At 39.8% G+C, this 22,460-nt stretch overlaps 1 protein-coding gene across 1 annotated transcript in view; it reads right to left on the reverse strand.

The window, feature by feature from the left end:
• Window positions 1-575: 575 nt before the first annotated feature.
• Window positions 576-22,460, reverse strand: part of cntn6 (contactin 6) — a 152,740-nt gene continuing 130,855 nt past the window's right edge. The window contains exons 21-24 of the mRNA XM_085273026.1: window positions 11,364-11,544; window positions 7,530-7,642; window positions 5,986-6,154; window positions 576-2,201 (exon numbers count right to left, since the gene is read on the reverse strand). Coding sequence (XP_085129152.1) covers window positions 2,122-2,201; window positions 5,986-6,154; window positions 7,530-7,642; window positions 11,364-11,544 — 543 coding nt within the window. The 3' untranslated portion in view covers window positions 576-2,121. The remainder of the gene's footprint in view (window positions 2,202-5,985; window positions 6,155-7,529; window positions 7,643-11,363; window positions 11,545-22,460) is intronic.

Below are 22,460 nucleotides of genomic sequence, written 5' to 3' on the forward strand. Positions count from 1 at the left end.
GCTGTACAGATGAGCAAATAACTGGCCTCTCTTTTCTGCTAAATACCCCCTTTTTGGGTCACATTAGCCATTATCTGGTGTAATGTAATTATGTCTGTGTGTGTGTCTAACAGTCAGGCAGAGCTTCTGCTTACAGAGCAGCGTTTCTCACAGTGGACGCTTTCATTTGTCATAGTGGGAAAAGGCCCAGCTGGTAATTATTAACAGTAACAATGACTCTGTTCCACTCAGGTGTGTAAGCAAACAATGCCGCTGAGGCGCTGTTGCACAATAGCAAGCCTAACTTGAACTAGAACACAGCCAGTGGATGAAATGCAGTTGTTCTAAAAGTGAGCTGTTACATTTATCAAACGTGCCCAGGTGTAGTGATTAATTTCCCAAAGCAGGGGAATAAAAACAAAACGAAAAAAACTGCTAGACTTTTATGACTTTTATTAGAGAATCCAAACTGGTAGATTTCAAGAACATATATATATATATATATATATATATATATATATATATATATATATATATATATATATATATATATATATATATATATTTTTTTTTTTTTTTTTTTTTTTTTTTTTACATATGTGAAAACAGGTGCACAAAGCCTTTTGTGGCTCCAGAGCGAGCTGTACTAAATCTTATAAACAGTTTCAAGTGAAGCTGGGTATCGAGCTAGAAAGAATTGAGTCTACTCGATCTCTGGAGCCTGCCTCTCGTCTGCGTGCGCCTAGCAACTCAAGGCTACGACAGCATAACCCACAAGAATCACTCAGAGAATGTTCGGTGTTCAAAGTGCATTGTGGGTAATGCACTCAGCAGCTGAGTGGGGAAAAAAAGGACGCTGGGCATCGTTCACTTATGTGTGTAGAAACATTTTTTGCCCATCCCACAAAATAAATGCACATGCCAAATAACTGTCAAATTCAATATCAGTAAATCAGAATCTAAATCAAAAGATCTTGTTTGCTGTTTGCTGTGCACATGTTTACCTTGGGGTGGTTCATGCAGAAAGAGGAGACACCTGCACCATTAAAGCAAAAAAGCAGGAGAAATTCTAACTGAAGAATCTGAAAGAATATATAACAGTATAGAATAGTATATTATATACTAAGTGCAATAATCCTTTCTGTCATCGTTGTATTTTTACTCAGTTGTATATAGTATTTGTATTTGTATTCTATTTTTATCTTATTGTATATTTATTTTATTTTATTCTACTGTATATAGTATTTTATTTTATTCTATTCTGTACAGCTGTGTACTGTATTTATTCTTATTGTATTCTAATTTTTGCCTCATAACTTTTGCACTGTCCACTTCCTGCTGTGACAAAACAAATTTCCCACGTGTGGGACTAATAAAGGTTATCTTATCTTATCTTATCTTATCTTATCTTATCTTATCTTATTAAAAAAAAGGTTACTATTGGTGTTAATTTTGATGTACTTTCTTTAAATTTCCTTACCATCAGTTATTTAAATGCATAGGCATTTTTATTTGGAGATACACTGAAAATGCTGATCAATGAAACACACATACCAATGACTTGTATCATTGTTGCTTGTTACTTTGACTTACTGACGTGGACACCGACACCGTGTACCAGTAGCTGACTTTTTGGATAAACCTATAGCACTACTATATTTGTGCATGCTTTAAAACAACACTTAACAAAGTAAATAAAGGAATGTGAATGACTGTTTTAAAGCTGCATGTTAAAAAGGTGACACTCGTGCCTTTTATCTGTTCTTAGAAGCTAGGGCAAAAAAAAGTGGAAATGTAGAGTCAAATGGGGAAACTGGGACACGGACCTGCGCTGTTCAATTCTCAGTGCACGATAAGAAACTCATCTTCCCATGTTTATCAAATGCATGCATCCTGGAGGGTTGCAGTGGTCCTGAAAATTGCCAGATGAAAATGTTTTGTAATTGTGCTGTTGCCTGTGAGTAGCGGTCCGGCCACAGATTCTGTGGGGCATTTGACAACCTGTCAGAATGGTTTCATCATTCAGCTTTGGAAAACTTCTACTTCCGCTGCTTATTCCATAAATCTGATGGAATAAGATAAAAGACCATCTTACACTGTTTTCATTCTTTTGTCTAGAGCTGATTATAAAGGCATTAGAAGCTACAAAATGAACATAGAAAATATCACGAGGGCGGGAAAATGAATTGAAACTGGAAACACAAATCCTTTTGAGTTGAGACCTATAAAGAAAGGAACACAAAGTATAATGTTAGCAAAGAGATTCAAGACATAACTTCTGTGTCTTTTTTGAGTTTTGGAGTTTAGACAAGGAAAAATGACAGCACTGAGTAGAGGAGAAGTGCTTACATTATGATGTATGTTTAGCTTCGTAACACATTCGTTGTTTGGTTCACAGTGTTTCTAACGTGTCCTGATCATTCAAAGTGCCGTTTTTTGTTTCCTAAAATTTAAGAACATCTATATTAACATGCAAAAAGCTGATGTTGCTTATCTCTCTTAATCTTTCGACTTAAAGATGTCAAACTGTGTCTGTTCTTTGAATGACTGAGGTTTAGTAACAATGAAAATAGACAGTTGTGTGTAATCTAAATGATTAAGCTTATTATAAAAGCTCTGCTACGTTTACATGAAACTGCTGATCGATCACAGTCAGCAGTCGCCAGCATCACTACGAGGGCAAATTTCACTGGTTGACTGGCCAGGTTGCACCCCTAGGTGTGTGTGGCTGCACTTAGCCCAGGTTTCCTTTTCACAGCTGAGAGGTTCGCTAGATAAGGATTTGGGGCAAAATATTGCATTGGTTTTTTTTGCAATTTGTACATCAGAAACTGATCAATAAATTATAGTTTCCTTACATAGCTTTGAGAGGTATTTGCAGAGAGTAAAGTTAAGACAAACTGAGAATACTGGAAAGTCTAATTGGTGCAAAGGTTTTGCAAAACATCAAAGCAGTTGTAAAGTGCATGCATGTAGAAATCTGAGTGGTGAAAATTTGCTGAAGTCCAGAATATAACAGAGAGGCATTCTTAAAAGCACTTAAAAGTGATTGTGAATGGCATTTCTCCTTATATATTCAGAGGCCCTCATTTTGCCCCTCATCCAAGAGGCTTTTTGAGTTATAGAACAACTGGTGGAGAGTCCAAGGTAATAAACCCCTACTGGGGCTGTCCCCCTTGAAGTGGACCCTCAGGTCCACTTCAAGGGGGATTGATCATATGAGTCATTAAATGAGCCAAGAAAAAAAAAAGCCACGGATCATTCCTGTCACTGGGGCGACAGGTGAAACCTTAGCGAGACTTTGCCCCACCCCATCATTATGTGAGTTATTGAGGGTACCAGAAGCAAAGTATGAATGGAGGTTGAAACACCTGTGAAGGGATCTCAAGATAGGTGGCTGATCGCTAGTGTCATAAACCAACACCTCTGTTCAACAGTGGACATTCATAGTGGGCATAGATGACCTGCTTTACTTCTCTCAAACCATCTGTCTTCTTTGCTAGTGTTCACATCCACACCAGTGTGAACACTGGCATCCTCAAAAGAGTATTCTTTCTCCTTTAAATGCAGGTGTACAGCTGGATCTTATGCTGCTCAGGTGGCTCTCCTATGCTGTACCAAGTGTTTGTGGAGTGGCTGTTTGGTTTCTCCTACGTCTGAGCACTCCTCACTGCATATGCTGTGTTGTTCAACCAGTGTTTGGTGTTTTCTCCTTGGAATGAACCAGGAAGTTCAGTTGCCTTCCTTTACACCTCTCAAGAGGATAACTTAAGAGGATCTTTCTCAGCCAAAAAAATAATTTGTTAACTGTTTTAAAGTAACGATAATCATTTGCTTTATTTTTGAGAGTGAGATGAAATATGTGTATCATTACCTTTAGAGGGACTGGTTGGATTTTTGATCTTTGTACAGTAAGGCTACCTGGTTTTATTTCTCGTATTCACTGGGCTGATCTAAGCTAAATAACGTTTGACTCCAGCTCTGTAGACGCTGCACAGATAACACTCTGATATTGTGTTTCTCCAGCTTCTCTGGGGAAAAAAATGAATGAAGCACCTCTTCACTTTAGAATTTAAATGGCTATAGCTTTCCTGGCACAGGCTATCTCGTAGCTTCCTTTGCACTTATGCACTGCTGTACCTCTTTTAAACTGTACTCTTCATTTAGAGTTTTTGCACTTATCGTATTAAATTCCATGAAACCATATCCATATAATGTTAAATATGCCAATGGGTGTTTTTAGAGCTATTGTAACCTTGAATTTTATTTTGAGTCGCTTTGTTTTTAGGAAAATTTACAAAGACAAAGTCTGCTTTAGTTGAGAAATTGTCATAACAGAATAGTTGTTTAATTAGGTTTCCTGCTGATGATTTACACAGAATTTTCATTCTACCTGCCTAACTTACCTACTCTCATAACACATTTAGTTTTCCCCCCCTTATCCCATCTCTTTAGATTTACATGGAAAACATTTGATTTTTATTTAAAGAACACCAATTTAGTTGAATCAGACATTTACAAATGTAAAAAGGTCAACATATATATGTGTGTGTGTGTGTGAGTGTGTGTGTGTGTACATTTGCTGAACTATATAATAAATAAAAGGTTAAATAAAGTCACAATTATTTCTGGCAAAGTCAGCTTGTTTACATTTCTCCTCGTCTGTTTCCCAGGTAACGCCAATGCTTAGGGGCGATTGTGGCTCAAGAGTTGGGAGTTCGCCTTGTAATCGGAAGGTTGCCGGTTCGAGCCCCGGCTCGGACAGTCTCGGTCGTTGTGTCCTTGGGCAAGACACTTCACCCGTTGCCTACTGGTGGTGGTCAGAGGGCCCGGTGGCGCCAGTGTCCGGCAGCCTCGCCTCTGTCAGTGCGCCCCAGGGTGGCTGTGGCTACAATGTAGCTGCCATCACCAGTGTGTGAATGGGTGGATGACTGGATATGTAAAGCGCTTTGGGGTCCTTAGGGACTAGTAAAGCGCTATATAAATACAGGCCATTTACCATTTAGCCCAATGATCAGATCTTGAACTGACGTGACCCATCAGCTACACCTAAACAGCGACTGTGCTTTATGTTTTCATGATTCATCTGAAAAAGATGAAAACATGCTTCATATTTTCTCTTGTTGGCATTGATTAAGAGACAGCTGTGTTTTAAAAGATGGCTTTTATAGCTCTTTCTACAGTTTGTCTTACATTTATGTTTCCACTCACTCTAAAGACAGAAATGTGAAACTGAAAGAGGATATGAGGTTTGATCTACATGTCTTTGCTAATTGCAGATAATATTCCAAATTGCAAAATTAGTTAGAACAAAACAGATTACATGATTATAATCACTAACACATTTATTTTGACCATTAAACAGATCTAAGCTTCAGCCTTTTAAACTCTTTATTCTGTCTGAAGCAGGAAATCAAAGCAGTACGTCAGCTTTACCTGATTACATTCCGGGGTCTTAATCGTGCCAGAGTCTGCTAGTTGATATTTTCATTGAGACTACATAATACATTGTGATTGTACATCAGCTCCAGCGCTCCAGAAACTGGCAGATGAAGTTGAATTGTTTAACAATGTGATCACACCACAGCTGCCAACAGTTTTTAGACTTAATGAGATGTTTAATATCACAAATAAAGTGCTGTTTACCCTATCAATGGAGATCTATCACACCATCAACTACTCATCATTGTCAGTATATTTGCCAAAATGTTGAGCTACGGTAAGTAGCTCTGAAAAAACAAAACAAAAAAAGCCCCAAGAGCTAAAAAGCCCAACGTTCTTGGGTGAGATATCTGTGTACATTTTGTGTCTCTTCCTCTTGGTTGCATGGCACAGTCTACTTACAATTTATATGTGTATTCTGAAAGCCTTGTTCAAGCTACAGTAAAGCTGATAAACAACATCAGTCACACAGGGGATTAGTTACACACGGTGCACCCATCCCACTGCTTCTCTGCCTAATTCCAGCTCCAATCATTTGCATGCTGTGGAGTGTATGGAACTTACTGGACATCTTTGGTATGCGGATGGGACCGCTGCTGGTGCCATCGCCCCCTTCGGTCAGAGCTTTGATCTCAATGAGGTAGTCCTCTCCAGAGGGGATTTGCAGTTCCAAACTGGTCTTATTGGTTTCCAGTACAGTTGTCCTCTCATGCCAGTTCTGGCGATACACAACCTGGAGGACAAAATGCAATTCTTTAGTCATAACAGTGAGATATTAAACTTTTTTTACTCATCAACAGAAAAATTTGTAACTTCATTCAACGTATCAAACTAGTGTGTAAAAAAACACATTCAAATCCAAGAGTGGGGCACGATACTGTTGCTTCATCTTGGTTATACAATCCTATCTCTAGGAGGTAATGAATTCAAAATGCCACACGGCATGACAGGGATGATTTGGCTCGATGATTCAGGGACTTGAGAACAGCACCTCAGACGTCATTTTTGCACATTTACTTGTGTAGCTTCACCATCATTAAAACGCAGCAGAAAGATTTATTTAGTCCTCCGAAAGAAACACAGTGTAGAGAGCCAAACTGCAAATTTAGTTAAAAAAAAGAAAAATATGCAAGAAATATTGACAGTATTGTCTTTGTGAAATCTTTACTCGAGTCGTGTCTGCAAAAGAGCCGGCTAAAGACTATGTACTATGTATGTGCGGCGGGTAAAATAAGTATTGAACAAGTCACCAGTTTTCTAAGTAAAAATGTTTCCAAAGGTGCTACTGACATGACAAGCTCATTGGATGACTATGATAACCTAGCCAATCCACACATGCAAACTCCTCTGTCTGAAATCAGGCGAGCAGCATCTGGTCATGACTGCTATATGGTGAAATGATGTTCTTTCTACTTCCACATTAATACCCCGACAGTGCTCACTGCAACCTGCAGTAGCTTAGAATTCTTCTGTAACCAATGCCCTCAATATGTTTTGCAACAATAAGGCTGCATAGGTCTGAGAGAGCTCATCATCATGAGGACGGTAAGCAGAGGACCCACTGGAGGATATCAGGCCCTCAACCCACTTTCATAAAGTTTCTGATTGTTTGGAGGTCATTGTGTAGGCCACCCTTGTAAAAGGAGGAGATACCAATGATAGTGATGGGTTAAGGACCTTCTATGGCCCTGCTCTAACTGCCTGTCTCCTTGAGACTGTGCCAAGAAAACTAGCAATAGCACATAATGATGTACTATCCTAGAGGTAGAGGAGTTGGACTACCTTTGTGTGTGTCTTGTATGTATATATATAAATCACAAACAGTGTGCTTTTCCACACAAAGTATGCAAAGTGGATCAAATATGATTCATCGTTTTACTGCTTAGAAAAACTTCATTCCTTTTGTGGCATGACGCCTTTCATTTTATCACCTGGAACAGATCTTTTAATTTTGAAAGGCCAGACAGGGCCAATCCATAATGTAACACTGGAGTGCTGAGGTCTATCTTTCCACTGCAATGAGAAAGCCATTTATTGAGATGACAGCTGCTGAGGCTCTATTTGTTTCCGCAGTTCTGGACTTTCTGCTCTTATTCTGACAAACTCACCTTGTATCCTGTCACCTCGGACTCATTCTCCATCGCTTTGACATGTTCCCAATTTAGAAAGATCTTAGAGTTGGTCAGTTTCCATTCAATACTCCCTGGAGGGTGACTTGGTGCTGCAAGACATGTAATTACAAAGACAGAAGATTTACAAATGAATGCGTGTCAGTGATCGTATTCTCTAAGCTAGTCTGCACGTAGCCCATTATGCATTTTACATCATATAGTCGTCAACCTTCAAGAGCAAACCGGAGAAAAATGAAGGTGCATGACCTTTGACTATCCACAGGAAATCAAACTACTTGATTAGAAATAAACACAGTGTAGGAAATCATTTGCAGTCTCATGTGCAGTCCTGTGTCCTAATATAGCTGGCAATCTGTATAAGGATACTGATTATGCAGATTGGCTCTTTTCAGAATCTTACATGCAATGTAGGTGGATCATAATTTGTGATAACTACTGATTTATGAAGGCAGAAATGGTGCAGAGTGCAAAGTACAATTTCATTTGTTTCCTATGTTCGGCTTTGCATTGTGAGTTTTGAAATATTTCTTTTTCCTATCTATTATGTTAATAGTTACTATTGTTACTTAGATTTACAGTTATTTTATTTTATTGGGTTTATTTTGGTTTCATTTTATTTATTTTTTTAATATTTTGCTCACCTCATTTATATGTCATATATCATATTTGTTGTGTTTAACCCTAAACCTGTGGCTGCTGTATTTTGACTGTCACCTAAGCATAGTGAAATAAATCTAAGGACCCACAGCCAAAAAAAAAAAAAAAAAAAATAGAAGTGGCGAGTTGCCTTCACACCTAAACAGAAACATTGATGTAGTCAGAGGTTAAAGTGGGATTTGGCAGGTAGAGGAACTCTAATATCAGTTGTAGTGGCTCAGCATGGGGAGAAGAAGAAGAAGAATTAGTTTCTATTGAGAGCTCCAGTAGATTTTCTTTGTATACCAGCTGTGATCAGCTGACCTGCTACTGCTGCTCTGAGGTTTACTGGTCTTTGTGGATTTGCACAGCTGAATTGAACAGGGTGTAGCCCAGTATTTCACAGCTATCTTGGCTGATTTCAGTTCTCTACACTGACAGTATACCGCATATAATGTTTTTATACTAGACAGTGGAAAGTGTGTGTAAAGGTGGAATACACTGCAGTAATATAGGCATTATCAGATTAAATTCTGATTAATGTACACTCTTTTTACACTTTTCTAACAGTGGCCATGAACACCACAGCTTTATTATACATTCACCACGGTACAGAAAGCGAACCTGTTTTCATGCAACCTCTAAATAACACAAAGTTTGTATTAACCTCATTGTTCTTCAAGACGTTTCACAACAAAATAAATAAATAAAAACTTCACACCATACAGATCCAATATCTGATGTGATAAACAAGGACATTAAATGTAAGCTTTAAATCTGCAGTTTATCAAATGCCTCTGAGTTGTCCTTACCTTTAAATCTAACCTCTCTTCTTCCTTTCTTTCCTCATCTCTCAGTAAAGTCACCACACAGTCTTTTCTCTCCCTGTGAAATATAGCTGCTGTACCTTTAGCTAGCAGAAACTGTGCGGCAGACTGCATGCAACCAGTTCGTGTGTTTGCTGTTATTTGTTGAGCTGATAGGAACGTTGCATTTGAAATTACCTGCCACATTAAAAAACATTGTTCCCCTCAGGATTATCTTTTGTATCATTGTTCTTTTTATTTAGGCTCAAACTGATTCGATGTTTGAAGGCGCACAAAGCTGGGAAATAAGAACCTTATTTAAATGTGTTAAAGCTAAAGTAAGGAGGCTCTTTAGAAAATGTAAGCAGTAGAAAGTACAGATGTTTGTGTAAATATGTTCAAAGATAAAGTAAAAAGTTGTCAGTAACCTTACTTTGTTACTTCTCACCTCTGACCAAGGCAATTTTTAGCAAAGAGTTAGCTTTTCACCTTTCCTGTCAGCACACACTTGTTTAACCAGTATGTCCTCCACACTATTCTTACCAACATGGTCTCATTCTGGGGCATCACATGATGCCATTCTGTCACCTGCGTCACCTTTGATATACGCCATGAGATAACAGCCTTACAAATCCCTGAAAAGTCAGTATAAGAACATAGAAGAGATGCTGATAGTCAAGAGCCCAATGTGTCCAAACTGTTACATGTTTGAAGTTAACAGGTGTGACTTTAAAGGAGCTGAAAGATCCACTCTGAGTGTGCTTTTAATAAAAGCAGTCATGGAGAAAATGTACAATTTCCGTGTGGTACAAAAGTGCATTATAAAGTGTGGAGGATGTAATAGATTAAAGTTTCAGTTGTTCCATAATCAAATGAAGTTTTTACGACTGATAAACATTTTCCATGTTTGTCTATATTTAAGGGATAATAAGAAAGGACGGGCTTTTGAAATTAAGAGGCTCGAACCTGAAGATACTTTGAAGCTGAGCCTTTTATTGTCTTCAAAGACATGTTTGAATAGAAACCTGCACCGAACAGGGGCCTGCTCATCAGGTTATCTTTTAATGAACTACACTAACAGGAGGACTTGTGGACACATTGATATTGTATTATTGAAAGAATCGACCCAATCTTACAGCCTATAGTGATTTCTAATTTATTAACGGCTCTCTTTTGTTTTCACTCAGCTATCACACAGGAAACAAGTTTAGCAAAATTCTTAATTCTTTCATTTGGGTTTTTAGCTTAGTTTAATAGACAAAGGTACAAAACTTTTGACTTTATAATCAGAAAAAAGTAACTTGTAAATTGGTGCTTGTGAAAAAGAAAATCAAAGAGTGTAAGAGAGGCAGCTGTGATGTAGGTGTATGTGTGAATGTTACCCTGAGGTGAGAAATAGCTGGAATAGCTGGAGGCTTCAGTAGTCTGGTAATTAACTGTAGGGGTGTTACCATAGAAATGTGACAGTATAGACGGCTTTCTTCCTGAAAAGATGGATTTGCTGCACAACTATTTGGGAGAATATGACTGGATGGGTATGAGTGAGTAAACAAGTACCACTTTTTATTGTGATTTAATTTACTTTAAATCACAATAAAAGTTTAAATTCTTGAAAGGAATGCATCTACATTCATGCAATGCTTTAAATACATTTTGATTGTAGGGTTTAGGTTTATAAAAGAGGTATTCAAAAGCCCCTTATGGTAAAAAGCAGATATAAAATATCAGACATAATATAATATTGGGAAGATCTCCAGCTGGTCTCAATGAAGTTGGTAATATATTTTTTGAATCTTAAAAAGTATTGAAAAAGTATTGAAAAAGTTTTTCTATGATGAACCACAAACCCTTAAATTTATATTCACAAATCTGACTGTGTATTTAATGATTATTAAGATTTTTTCCATACAATATTGCAAACTCTGATGGTAAATGTTACAATTAATGATTGTAAAACTTTGTGATTTGACATCAATCTGATGCACTCATCAGAATATTTTTTTTTTGTTTCATGGAACAGGTAAAAAGCATGACGTTTAAGTATAAATACAGTACTTGCTTATATTTAAACATATTTATTTCAATATGGCCCCCTAACAGCATGTTGAAATACTATCCTAATATGATCTCAGTTTTAATATTCCTGCTATTAGAAGGATAATAATAGTGATATTATTGGTGTGAGTAATTACCTCAGTCTCAGCTGTTACTGTGTAAGTATTATCATCATTGGGCACATATCGAGTATGTCATGTCTAAACTCCATTAAACAGACTCAAACGTATTTTTTTTAAAAAAGAAAGACCCTCGAGTCAACATGAAAAAAGCGGTTAAAGTAAATAGATCCCAGTTTTGTGTGTGGACTCACGTGGTTTCTTGGTGGTGATATTAAAAGGTGTGCTGCAGGGTCCAAGTCCAGCACTGTTCTGGGCTCTGACTGAGATCAGATAAAGTGTGCTGCCCTTCAAGCCGGAGAGCAGAGCTGTGCAGTTGATAACCCTCACTCTGTCTGCTTCACTCTGCTCCAATCCTTCCTCCCAGAAGAGAACCTGGACCAAAGAGACATGAGTTACCACAGACCTCTGAGCATAGTGCCTACCTTTTCATTTTTTCCTTTTAAACTGTCAAGGTAGCCTGTTTCCACCCTGATTGGCCATTAAGATAGTCACATCATGATTATGAAGTAAAACATCCCGCACAATGTCATTTCAGAGTGCATATGCTGTAGATTCAAAGTGCATATGTATGTTTAAGCAGTACCAGCTGACATATAGTACAAAGGAACAGACCTATGGATAAGATATAGATATCAGGTTTAAAGGAGCATCACTTTAGTGCTTCCACTTTATCGACTTAGCTATTGTAAGTCTCCGAGCAGTCCAACACTACCAAATGATACTGTATCAGACAATCAGCAATATCACAAGCAGCAGTGAGAGTGAACAGTACCAGAGCTTGTCAGAATCTGTATTCACTGAGAGACTGTTTATGGCCCAAACACAAGACAGGAAAACCAGACAGGGAAATGTCAAACAGATGGTCTGAATGTAGGTACTTATTTAACTGAGTGCACACACGTTTTTGTTTTTTTAGGATCTTGCTTGGGAGAGGCAGATTAGCAATAGGGCCTGGAGTTGCTGATAACAGATGCATCTAGGGTGTTTTCTCCAACTGAATTTTAATTATAGAAGTCTTTTCAAACACTTGGGAAAAATCTCTGAAATACCTGAGCACAAGAAGTTCACAGTTCTTATAGCACCTCTGCAAAGAATCTAAACACTCACTCAAAGAGGGATCGAAGAAGGCTTAAGCTGTCTTGCTGAATCTTATGCTGTCTAATAGAGACAGTGACAGTGAAATATGTCATACCTGCAACACAAATTGTGGTTGTGTGTGGTAAACATGAACAGTAAGTGCTGCTGATTTTACATTATATTATACATTCCAATACTAGATAACCAAGCAGGACAGGTGCTGTTTGAAAAGGAAAGAGCTGTAACTACAAATTAGGACGCTGTACATCTTTCCTTATCTTAGTATGAAGTTAATTCATAAGAAGTGTCACATTGTATACGTGTGGAAATATCCATCCATCCATCCACTGGAGCACTAGTAGTGACACAGCAAATTTTTGGGAGTGGGGTGGGGGGTGTCACTACACTGATGCAATGCATTTCTATTGATGGCCTCACAATATTCTACTGATTTTGCAGTAACAAAAAAAACAAAAAAATCTAACAATGTGCCAAAATACAATGCCTATACTTTATATTATAAAGGTTTAAGATTAATGCAGCTTCAGGGTCTGAAAAGTGAAACCAATATGGAAATGCCTGCATTCTTTCTATTGGCCTGTGGGGGTCGACTCCGCTGGTTGCAGAAGTAGATTGCTTGTATAATTATTTACATCATCAAAAATCTTCCTGATGAATTTATGGTTTAAAATATCCAGATATATTACCATTATGGGTAATTCTACTAACTGTATATTAGTATATTTAAGCTTTGTAAAAGTGTGCGGTTTGTCATTTGTGGGTTTTGTTTTTCTTTAACAAATAAAAGATGAACTGTAAAACTTTTTATGGTGCAACGCCGGGCAATTTGACCTGTGGGATCATGCCTATTTGGACACAAAGAAATGTACTATGCCCATTACTTATTCATGCGTACAGTCAGCATATAGGAGGTGCTGATCCTTCTGTCAAGCTGATGCTGGTACACATTTACAAGATCTCTTCCAGGTCAAGGTGATGGGAGCTTGGATATATCTTTGCCCTATACATCTCTCTTACAGACTGCTGACTTGTCTGTGAGACAGACTGTGTCCCATTGAACAAGAAACAAATATGTCTTCAAAGGTTTTGCTTGCACTTGACCACAACTTGAAGCAAATAAACATCCCAGTATCTAAAGCTGAGCGACCGTCATCCTCCTCTCAACCACGAGCTGCTTCAGAAGGAGCAGTACATCCCAAGAGCCTCACAACCACTACACTTCAGTGTGAGAGGCTGAAGTTGTGCTACCTCTGCTGGAAATATATGTTCTTTGGCTTGAATGCACACCAACAGTGCTTTGATTACTCCAAAAAAGTAATTATTACACAGAAATATTTTCTTAAAAGTAATCCAGTATGTTACTTAATTAAAGAAAGTAATTTGTTAAAATAATTGTTACATTACTTTAATGTTACTCTGTAAAATGACCTGAAAGGCACTGTCTCAAAATTACCATTAAACAGTATGGCTGCAGTCCCACACACCCTGATGAGGACACGCATATGATCTCTCTGTTAGTATTACACCACGGCTCTCTTAGTAGAACAAAAAGCCGACGTCACAAAGCAAAAAGAAAACGAGCACAAACTGCTCAGCCTGACTGCTCATCAGTTTGTTACCTGCTTACGTTCAGGTTCTGGCTGCTGGGCTGAGGTCGGCATTCACTCAATTTTAACGTTACCCTGGGTTCTCGGCTAGCTTAGCATTAGCATGTTGTCTGTGCCGGGTTTTCTGGAAATCCATCCTATCACAACATCCTACCTGTTGTTTCTGCGTATGAGCACAACATGAAATTAAGCACCAAACCGTCCTACCTTCGTGAATATGAGCTACAAGCATAGTCAAAGGAGCTTGCAAACAAAAGCGTCTGGACTTCTTTAAGTTACTTGAAGACGTTTCACCTCTCATCCGAGAAGCTTCTTCAGTTCTAAGGTCAAATGGTGGGGAGTCCCAGATTTAAACCTGGTGGGAGTATCCCCCCACAGAGGGACAAAAGGACCCCCTGATGACCCTCTAATCGCCTGAGCCAAGGTGTGAAACTGGGTGTGGGTCCCAATCAGCCAGGGTTTCGGGTGAGTTCATTGTGAAACCTGGCCTTATAGACATTGCAGTACTAAAATATTAAAAGAGAATGAAAGACACAATACAAGAGTCCCAAAGCAATGTGCGAATGGCTGTCTTTATCCTGTTTATTGAAAAAGTAAGAGGAGTTTTAAGATTCAAACTATTTTCATCCTTCATCACTGTTGCAAAGTTTAATGTTTTACATAAAACTGAACTAAAAACAGAAATAAGTGGAAACTGTGTGGGGAATCATGTGAATTCCTGAGGTCAGATGGCCCAGGATGTGAGTGGGCGTTAAGGCGTCTGGGGAGGGAACTCAAAACTGGATTATAGATGGCAGACATTTGGTGTCGTAAACCACCGCCTCTGTTCAAAGATGGTCGCTCACAGTGGACATAGATGGCTTCTTTCACTCCTCTTTCAAACCATCTGTCCTCTCTGTCCAAAATGTGAACATTGGCATCCTCGAAAGAGTGTCCTTTATCCTTAAGATGCAGGTGGACTGCTGAGTCTGGGGGGATACTCCCACTAGGTTTAAATCTGGGACACCCCACATTTGATCTTAGAACTGAAGAAGCTTCTTGGATGAGAGGTGAAACGTCTTCAAGCAACTTAAAGAAGTCTAGACGCTTTTCTTTGCAAGCTCCTTTGACTACAATGACCTGGATGACTGAGAACCTTCACAGACAGCTTCAAGCATACTTCGACGGGTAAAATTAAGTGGCAAACCGTCCTATCTTTATGAATATGAGCCAGAAGCATACTCTGATAGGTAAAGTTGCAAACCGTCCTACCTACTTAAAATTTATGCTGGAATTATTGTGTGACAGTAGAAATGTGCATAAACTATGTACAGTTGGACGGTTTTCCAAAGTAGAACCGGTGCTTGCAGAGAGGCAAAGTTGTTACAGTATAATGTTGTTGTTTCGAATGAAGCTCTTAGAAAACCAGCACACCGCAGACCACGGCCTCTCTGTGTGAGGATCTAAACGTATTCTACGCTAGATTCGACACAGCGAACACCACAAGACCGGACAGTGTGCGCACCGCAGATGACGTCAGTACGCACACTGTGTCTGAGGAGGATGTGCGGAAGTGCTTCAGGAAGGTGAACGCACGCAAAGCTACTGGTCCGGACGGGATTCCCGGCCGCGTCCTCAAGTCATGCGCGGCTCAGCTGGTTGGAGTGTTCACGCACATCTTCAACCTTTCCCTCTCTCTGTCTGTAGTCCCAGCCTGCTTCAAAATGGCCACCGTCGTCCCTGTAACCAAATCCTCCACCATCTCCTCATTGAACGACTGGCGACCTGTAGCCCTGACCCCCATTGTAAGCAAATGCTTCGAGAAGCTGGTCAGGGACTTCATCTGCTCTGCACTACCCGACTCACTGGACCCTCTACAGTTCGCATACCGCCACAACAGGTCCACTGATGATGCCATAGCCCTGACACTACATACTGCCCTGTCACACCTGGAGAAGAGAGACACGTATGTGAGAATGCCGTTTGTAGATTACAGCTCAGCATTCAATACCATCGTTCCCTCAAAGCTGGACAGGAAACTGCAGGATCTAGGACTGAGCAGCTCCCTCTGCAGCTGGATCCTTAGCTTCCTGTCTGACAGACGCCAAGTGGTCAGAATCACCTCATCCCCCATCACACTGAACACTGGTGCTCCACAGGGGTGTGTACACAGCAAATCCAGCATGTCCAAATTAACACTGTCTGATTTGATTTCAACACTATTAAAGTGTCTATATGGGTCCACACCATCCATCCATCCATCCATTCGCTTCCGCTTATCCTTTTCAGGGTCGCGGGGGGCGCTGGAGCCTATCCCAGCTGTCATAGGGCGAAAGGCGGGGTACACCCTGGACAGGTCGCCAGTCTGTCGCAGGGCTAACACATAGGGACAGACAACCATTCACACTCACATTCACTCGCACAGTCACACCTAGTGACAATTTAGATTAATCAATTAACCTATCCCCACAAGCTGCATGTCTTTGGACGGTGGGAGGAAGCCGGAGTACCCGGAGAGAACCCACGCAAACACGGGGAGAACATGCAAACTCCACACAGAAAGACCCTGGCCTGATGGTGGAATTGAACTCAGGACCTTCTTGCTGTGCGGCAACAGTGCTAACCACCGTGCCACCGTGCTGCCCAGGATATGAGGAGGATGTGCGGTCCACACCAGAGAGTGTTAATTTAACTCTTTTTGGAGAGTTGGTACGTTAACTCTGATTTAGTGTTAAACACCAAATCTGTCTGGAGTTGATAATTTAACACTTGGTGTTAAGAGTTTATATATTAACTCTCAAAGAGTATTTTAGTTTAACTACGTAAGAGTTATCTTCTAATTCATTCTAAAAAGCGGGGATTTTACTGATCTGAACTTCTAGAAATTTCTTTTGGAAATAAACATTTACTAAAAAGATGCAATGGTTTTTGAAAAACATTTATTCTGAACTGTGCACCACAATTTCAAAACATTTTCTGAAAGATGTAACAGTGTACATGTTCTCACTTTCATTAGAATTTTGTTTATCAAAAGGTCTGACATGGTAAATGCAAATAACAGCATTCTCATCACTTATTTCTTCAATACAATATGCAAGTCCTTCATTCATCCCTTTGTGGAACTTCAACGCACTTCTGCTCTCCCCCATATTCCATCTTCACAAGCATATCCTGTGCGGAGATCGAATAAAAATTAGTTGACACTAATTAATGGCACAAATAATCCAGTAAACAATTGCAGCACAGTAAAAAAAAAAAGGAATCCTCTTTGAGCCATTACTTGTGTAAAGTATTTTCCCAAAAGACAAGGACACAGGCAACAGGTAATACTGAACTAAATGTAAAACCTCAACCTTTTTAATTTTTACCTAAACCGTGTGCACAAAACTCTGGAGGGATCTATGCTAACGTAGAACCCAGTCAGGACGTCTGCTACTGCTGTTTGCTCGTTTTTGTTTTTTTTTTATGGGCGATCGTTTTCAGGCTTCAAGTAGCACCATTATACCAACATTTCACATTCTAGACATTGTTTTAGGTGTATTTGACCAAAAATGTGACTGAAAATTCACATGCAAGCTTTTTTTCAAGGCTGTGGTATTTGCCTGCAAACAATACCTTTCAGCTAGCTAAAACAGAATGTTATGCTATCAGCGAGCAACATGGCTAATGCCTTTCACACAGCTTTGTCTCAACTCCAAAGAGCCACAGAAGTAAAAGCTAATAACAATTGAAACAATCTTTGAAAAAATGACTTACCAAGCATGGCAAACAACTCAAATATGTAGAGCAAAATGTTCTGAAACGGCTTCACTTCAGCTTCGATTGGAGCCGTGCTGAGGGCGGAGTCTGTGAATTTACTCTGTTGGTGTCATAGCCCCTCTAGGAGTTCAGAGTTAAGAGGTCAAGAGTTAATGTTTCCATTGTAACACCTCCAGATTTGAAATAGAAACACTCATTTTTGACACTCGATTTTAACTACTATCATTTTACACCTCAGAGTTACATTAAAAGAATGTGACTCTGCTTAGAGTAAAATTAACTCTACTTTTGCAAGGAGACTATTAACACCAAAAAATTTAACACTTTTGAATTTGCTGTGTACTGAGCCCTCTCCTGTACTCACTCTACACCTACGACTGTACAGCCACTAACAACTCCAACATCATTGTGAAGTTTGCGGACGACACTACAGTGGTGGGTCTTATCACCAATGGTGATGAGACGGCTTACAGGGAGGAGGTCAGCGCCCTGACCCACTGGTGTCAAGACAACCATCTCACCCTCAACGTCGCAAAGACAAAGGAGTTGATAGTGGACTTCCGGAGGTGCAGAGAAGTACACACCCCCATCACCATCAACGGCGCTGCTGTGGAGAGAGTGAGCAGCTTCCGGTTCCTTGGTGTACATCTGGCTGAGGATCTTACGTGGTCAGTACACATAAACAAAACAGTGAAGAAGGCGCAACAGCGCCTCTTCTTTCTCAGGAGACTGAAAAGATTCGGCATGAACCCCCGCATCCTCAGGACCTTCTATCACTGTGCCATTGAGAGCATCCTCACTGGATGCATCACCACCTGGTATGGCAACAGCACCGCCTACAACCGCAAAGTTCTCCAGCGAATAGTGCGGTGCTCTGAACGGATAATTGGAGGTGAGCTTCCCTCCCTCCAAGACATCTACAGGAAGCGCTGCCTGAGGAAAGCGGGGAGGATCATCAAGGACTCCAGTCACCCCAGCCATAAACTGTTCAGACTACTTCCATCAGGAAGGAGGTTCTGCAGCATCCGGTCCCGTACCAGCAGACTGAGAGACAGCTTTTTCCACCAGGCCATCAGACTGCTGAACACGTCACAGACACCTCACCTCCACTACTGGAACTTCAACATTATGTACTCCATACTGTACAGTAATGCCACTGTTTTGCACATGTCTCAACTCTGTATATTTTTATATATTTTATTTATTGTTGACTCTATCTAATTTGTAAAATATGTGTATACACACACACACACACACACACACACACGTAGAAAAACACTTAGTATACACATCCAGAAATTTTTTTTTTTTTTTGCATATACTATTATATATTGTACATATATTTATTAGTTTCAGATTTAGCCATTCGTATATTTTGCCTGTTTATGTTATTGTATTTTGCACAACTCTGTTGCTTGTGAAGCTCGCACACAAGAATTTCACTCGCATGTGCTGTACCAATGTACCTGCACATGTGATGTGACAATAAAAGTGATTTGATTTGATTTGATAGGTTCTGTGATGATCAATAGCCCCTTATCACAGTTGGCATGTTGACCTTTCACAGTAGGAAGGAGCAGGTGCTAATGAACTTAAAGATCTAATATTAAAGTGTAGACACGACAATATGACGGGGATTCAGCATACACAGAGCCCTTTAGCTGAAGCAGCTTTATGGGATTTTGCCATTTGTTCACCATGTATTCACTTTTTCATGTATGCCATCATAGTTTTAATGATGATGACTATCATTATTAAAAGCATGTTTTGGCATTTTTCAACTTTTGATTGGCAATCATGGAGTTTGCTGAGTTTTTTATTTTTTTATTTTAGGCATTTAACATCTAGAGCTGTAATTTGGACTTGTGCACTCAGACAGTGAAGGCGTGACCAAGTGCTCCTGCTATTTTGGTTCATGCAGCTGAAGCAGGGCTGGACAAAAGTTTGGGTGGAATGGAAGACAAATTGAAGGGTGTGATGATGACTCATTAGCCTCTCAGTCAGTCACATTTCTTTTTTTTTTTTTTCTTTTTTTTTTTTGGAAGTGACATCAGAAACAGCAGCATGTGACATCACGTGATGGCGGAGCTTCAGTTCATCCTTTGTCATCCTTTTTTTTTTTTTTATAGGACAGGGGGAAAGAATGAAAGAAAGAGGGGGAGAGGAAGAAAGAAAACCAAAAGGGGAGAAGAGACGGTGAGAAGGGGGGGAAGAGAGAAAAAAAAAAAAAACAAAAAAAAAAAACTCCTGGGTCACCTGTATGGAGAGAAAGAAAAACAAAAAAAAACAGGGGAGACAGCAAACAACAAAGAGCAACATAATAATAAAAAAAAAAAAGCACCATCACAATAAACTAGCTAGTCATAGATATCAATAGTTACTAAATAATAAACGATATTGTGCAGCACGCAAGATAGACAGCGCACAGTGTGCTTTGAGGCAGCAGCCAAGAAAGCTGTAGTCCGCATCTGTGAATACCCATGTGTACACCTGTGTGCATACCTGTGTGGATCAGCATGCTTGCATTCCAAAGGTTTCTCCATGTAATGATCTGCTAGAGAGTGTGGGGAGCCACAGCCCTGTCCTCTATGGTATCAAGCAGGTATGGAGGAGATCAAAACTCCAGACATCCAGAGGCACCCAGAACACAAGAGACCAAGGAAGACCAACAGAGGGGCAGCCGCGCCACTGTCCCAGTAAGAGCTGAGGAGAGTCCCAGATGAGAGCTCATTCAGCAGCCGCAGAGCAGAAGCCAGGGGGAGTTGCAGTGACGCGCCCGTGAGCTCCGCCGGCAGCCAGCTGTGCCTGAGTGACCGAGCCCCAGGTCACCCAGCCCGAGACCCAGCCCCCAGTCACATTTCTGCTCTCGTACTTTTCAAACTGCTGTTCCAATCAGAAAGGCATAAGAAGAAAATGTTGCTTGGGACTGACCTCAAGTACAAAATGGTGTTGTATAGAAGTGCAGTTAGGTAAGAAGTGATTGTTCTGAATTTTTGGCATACAAATTTAGAGGTACATTTCCTCATCTTATTTTAATGGTTTCTAAGTATTTCTTTAAAGGGGCACATAGAAACCACTTTTCTTTAGCAAAAAGACTGACTTGAAGTGTAGTTGTCATCCTCTAAGCAGACATATAAGATGGCACTTCACTGAAATCAAAGACACTGCTAACATAAGTAGTATTTGTCACCTAACATACATGGAGGGCTCTTTATGTGTGATAGACTGGCAGCTGGTTGTTCCGCTTCAAGACTTGGCCATAAAAACACTAGTTTTTAGTTCACTTCTATTGGGGTTTCTCCTTATTAACCTGACTCCTTAGTTCCCCATCAGTACAAACCTTTGATAAAATAACTCTGAGGAAAGTGCTGCATTTTGGCACCGTGTACGAACAGGATAATATGAATGTGCAAAGCTCTCCAGCTTCACTCCCCCTCTTCCCTCTTTGGCTGTAAAGAGGAACTTGCTGTGGGAGGAACGGGTATCCTCTTCTGGGAGATTAAAGAGCAACTTCAGATGGAGGTTATTTCTGGAATTCCTCCAGAGGACAACAGGTAAAAAGTTTTTAGGCCAATCCAACTATTTTCTGGGACTCTGGAAAAGTAGATGCTTCACTTAATGTCACTATGGTACTTGCAATAAAGACACTTTATTTAAAGCCTGTGAATAAAAGACTACCATCATTTAGTTACTGCCTGATTTTCAAAGAGCAATGATGTGACTTTTCTTTATATGCACCCAATTCAAATTTATATTCACAGTGCTTAGTTAAGGAAGTGCATAATTGCCCTGGAGTTTACAATAATATAGAAGTAAAGGAGTTCTGATGCTACCCAGCAGGTGTAGGATTCACATAGTGTCTACACATTATAAAACCAGCACATTAGCAGAGAACAAGCTACAGCTTGCATTCAGTCTCTTGGGACACGTAACAGTGACATGTAATGGAAAACATTTGACTTGAAGTGTAAAAAATACTGAAAAAACACAGATGAAAGGCCTCCTATGTAGCAACACAGCTGCTAGACTCAGCCACACTGGATGATGCTTTCAAAGCCTGGAGACGCGGTTCCTGTAATAACACCGCAGACAGGGAGGCTGAAGACACACGAACCAAGCAGATCTCTGTCTGTGCATCTGCACTGCTGATTTAAAGAAAGTGGCTCTAATTTCTTAATTTTTGTTAGATAAACATTTTGTTAGGTTCACATAATGACTTGTATGTGATCAGCTAACAAATAGTTGTTATCATTTTGCATATCTCCTCACCTCTTTACAGCTTATTCTTGTCGTTTTACCCACTTTACTTACTGGTTTAACCACACCACCACCAAACGTGTTCACACCAGACGGCAGACACAAATACTCACTAACATGTAACAGTAGTCCAGCATGCAATAGAATGAATTACATGTTGGTGGTAAAGAACAAAACACAGCTAATAAAGAGTGAATCTAGTTAGCACACAACAGCTAATTTATTAGCTCCACCTAGCTAAACATAATGCAATCTATACTATTTAATGTAAATGTTACTTTGTAAAAAAATATTTCAGAGACCTTTTGATATACTTTTGGCTGCTCACTTACTTCAGATGGCACAGTTTTTACACTGGTTGCCCTTCCTGACACAAACCCTACCATTTATCTTACCCCCTGAGTCTGGGTTTGTGTCTCCTCCTCCTGTTGTCAAATTGGGTAATTAACATATATACCATGGGGTCACAAGACTTCTTGATACAAAAAATTTATTCATAGGTGTTTCTCTTATTTAGTCCAGCCTCACTGATTTAAACAGGATGGTAAACAGAATTTAAACAGAAGTATCTTTTAGGTGTAACATAAC

This window comes from Mchenga conophoros, linkage group LG5 (assembly GCF_057382185.1).
Source record: "Mchenga conophoros isolate Kocher_MC1m ecotype Shallow Benthic linkage group LG5, M_conophoros_male_GT1.1, whole genome shotgun sequence".
NCBI classification, from domain to species: domain Eukaryota; kingdom Metazoa; phylum Chordata; class Actinopteri; order Cichliformes; family Cichlidae; genus Mchenga; species Mchenga conophoros.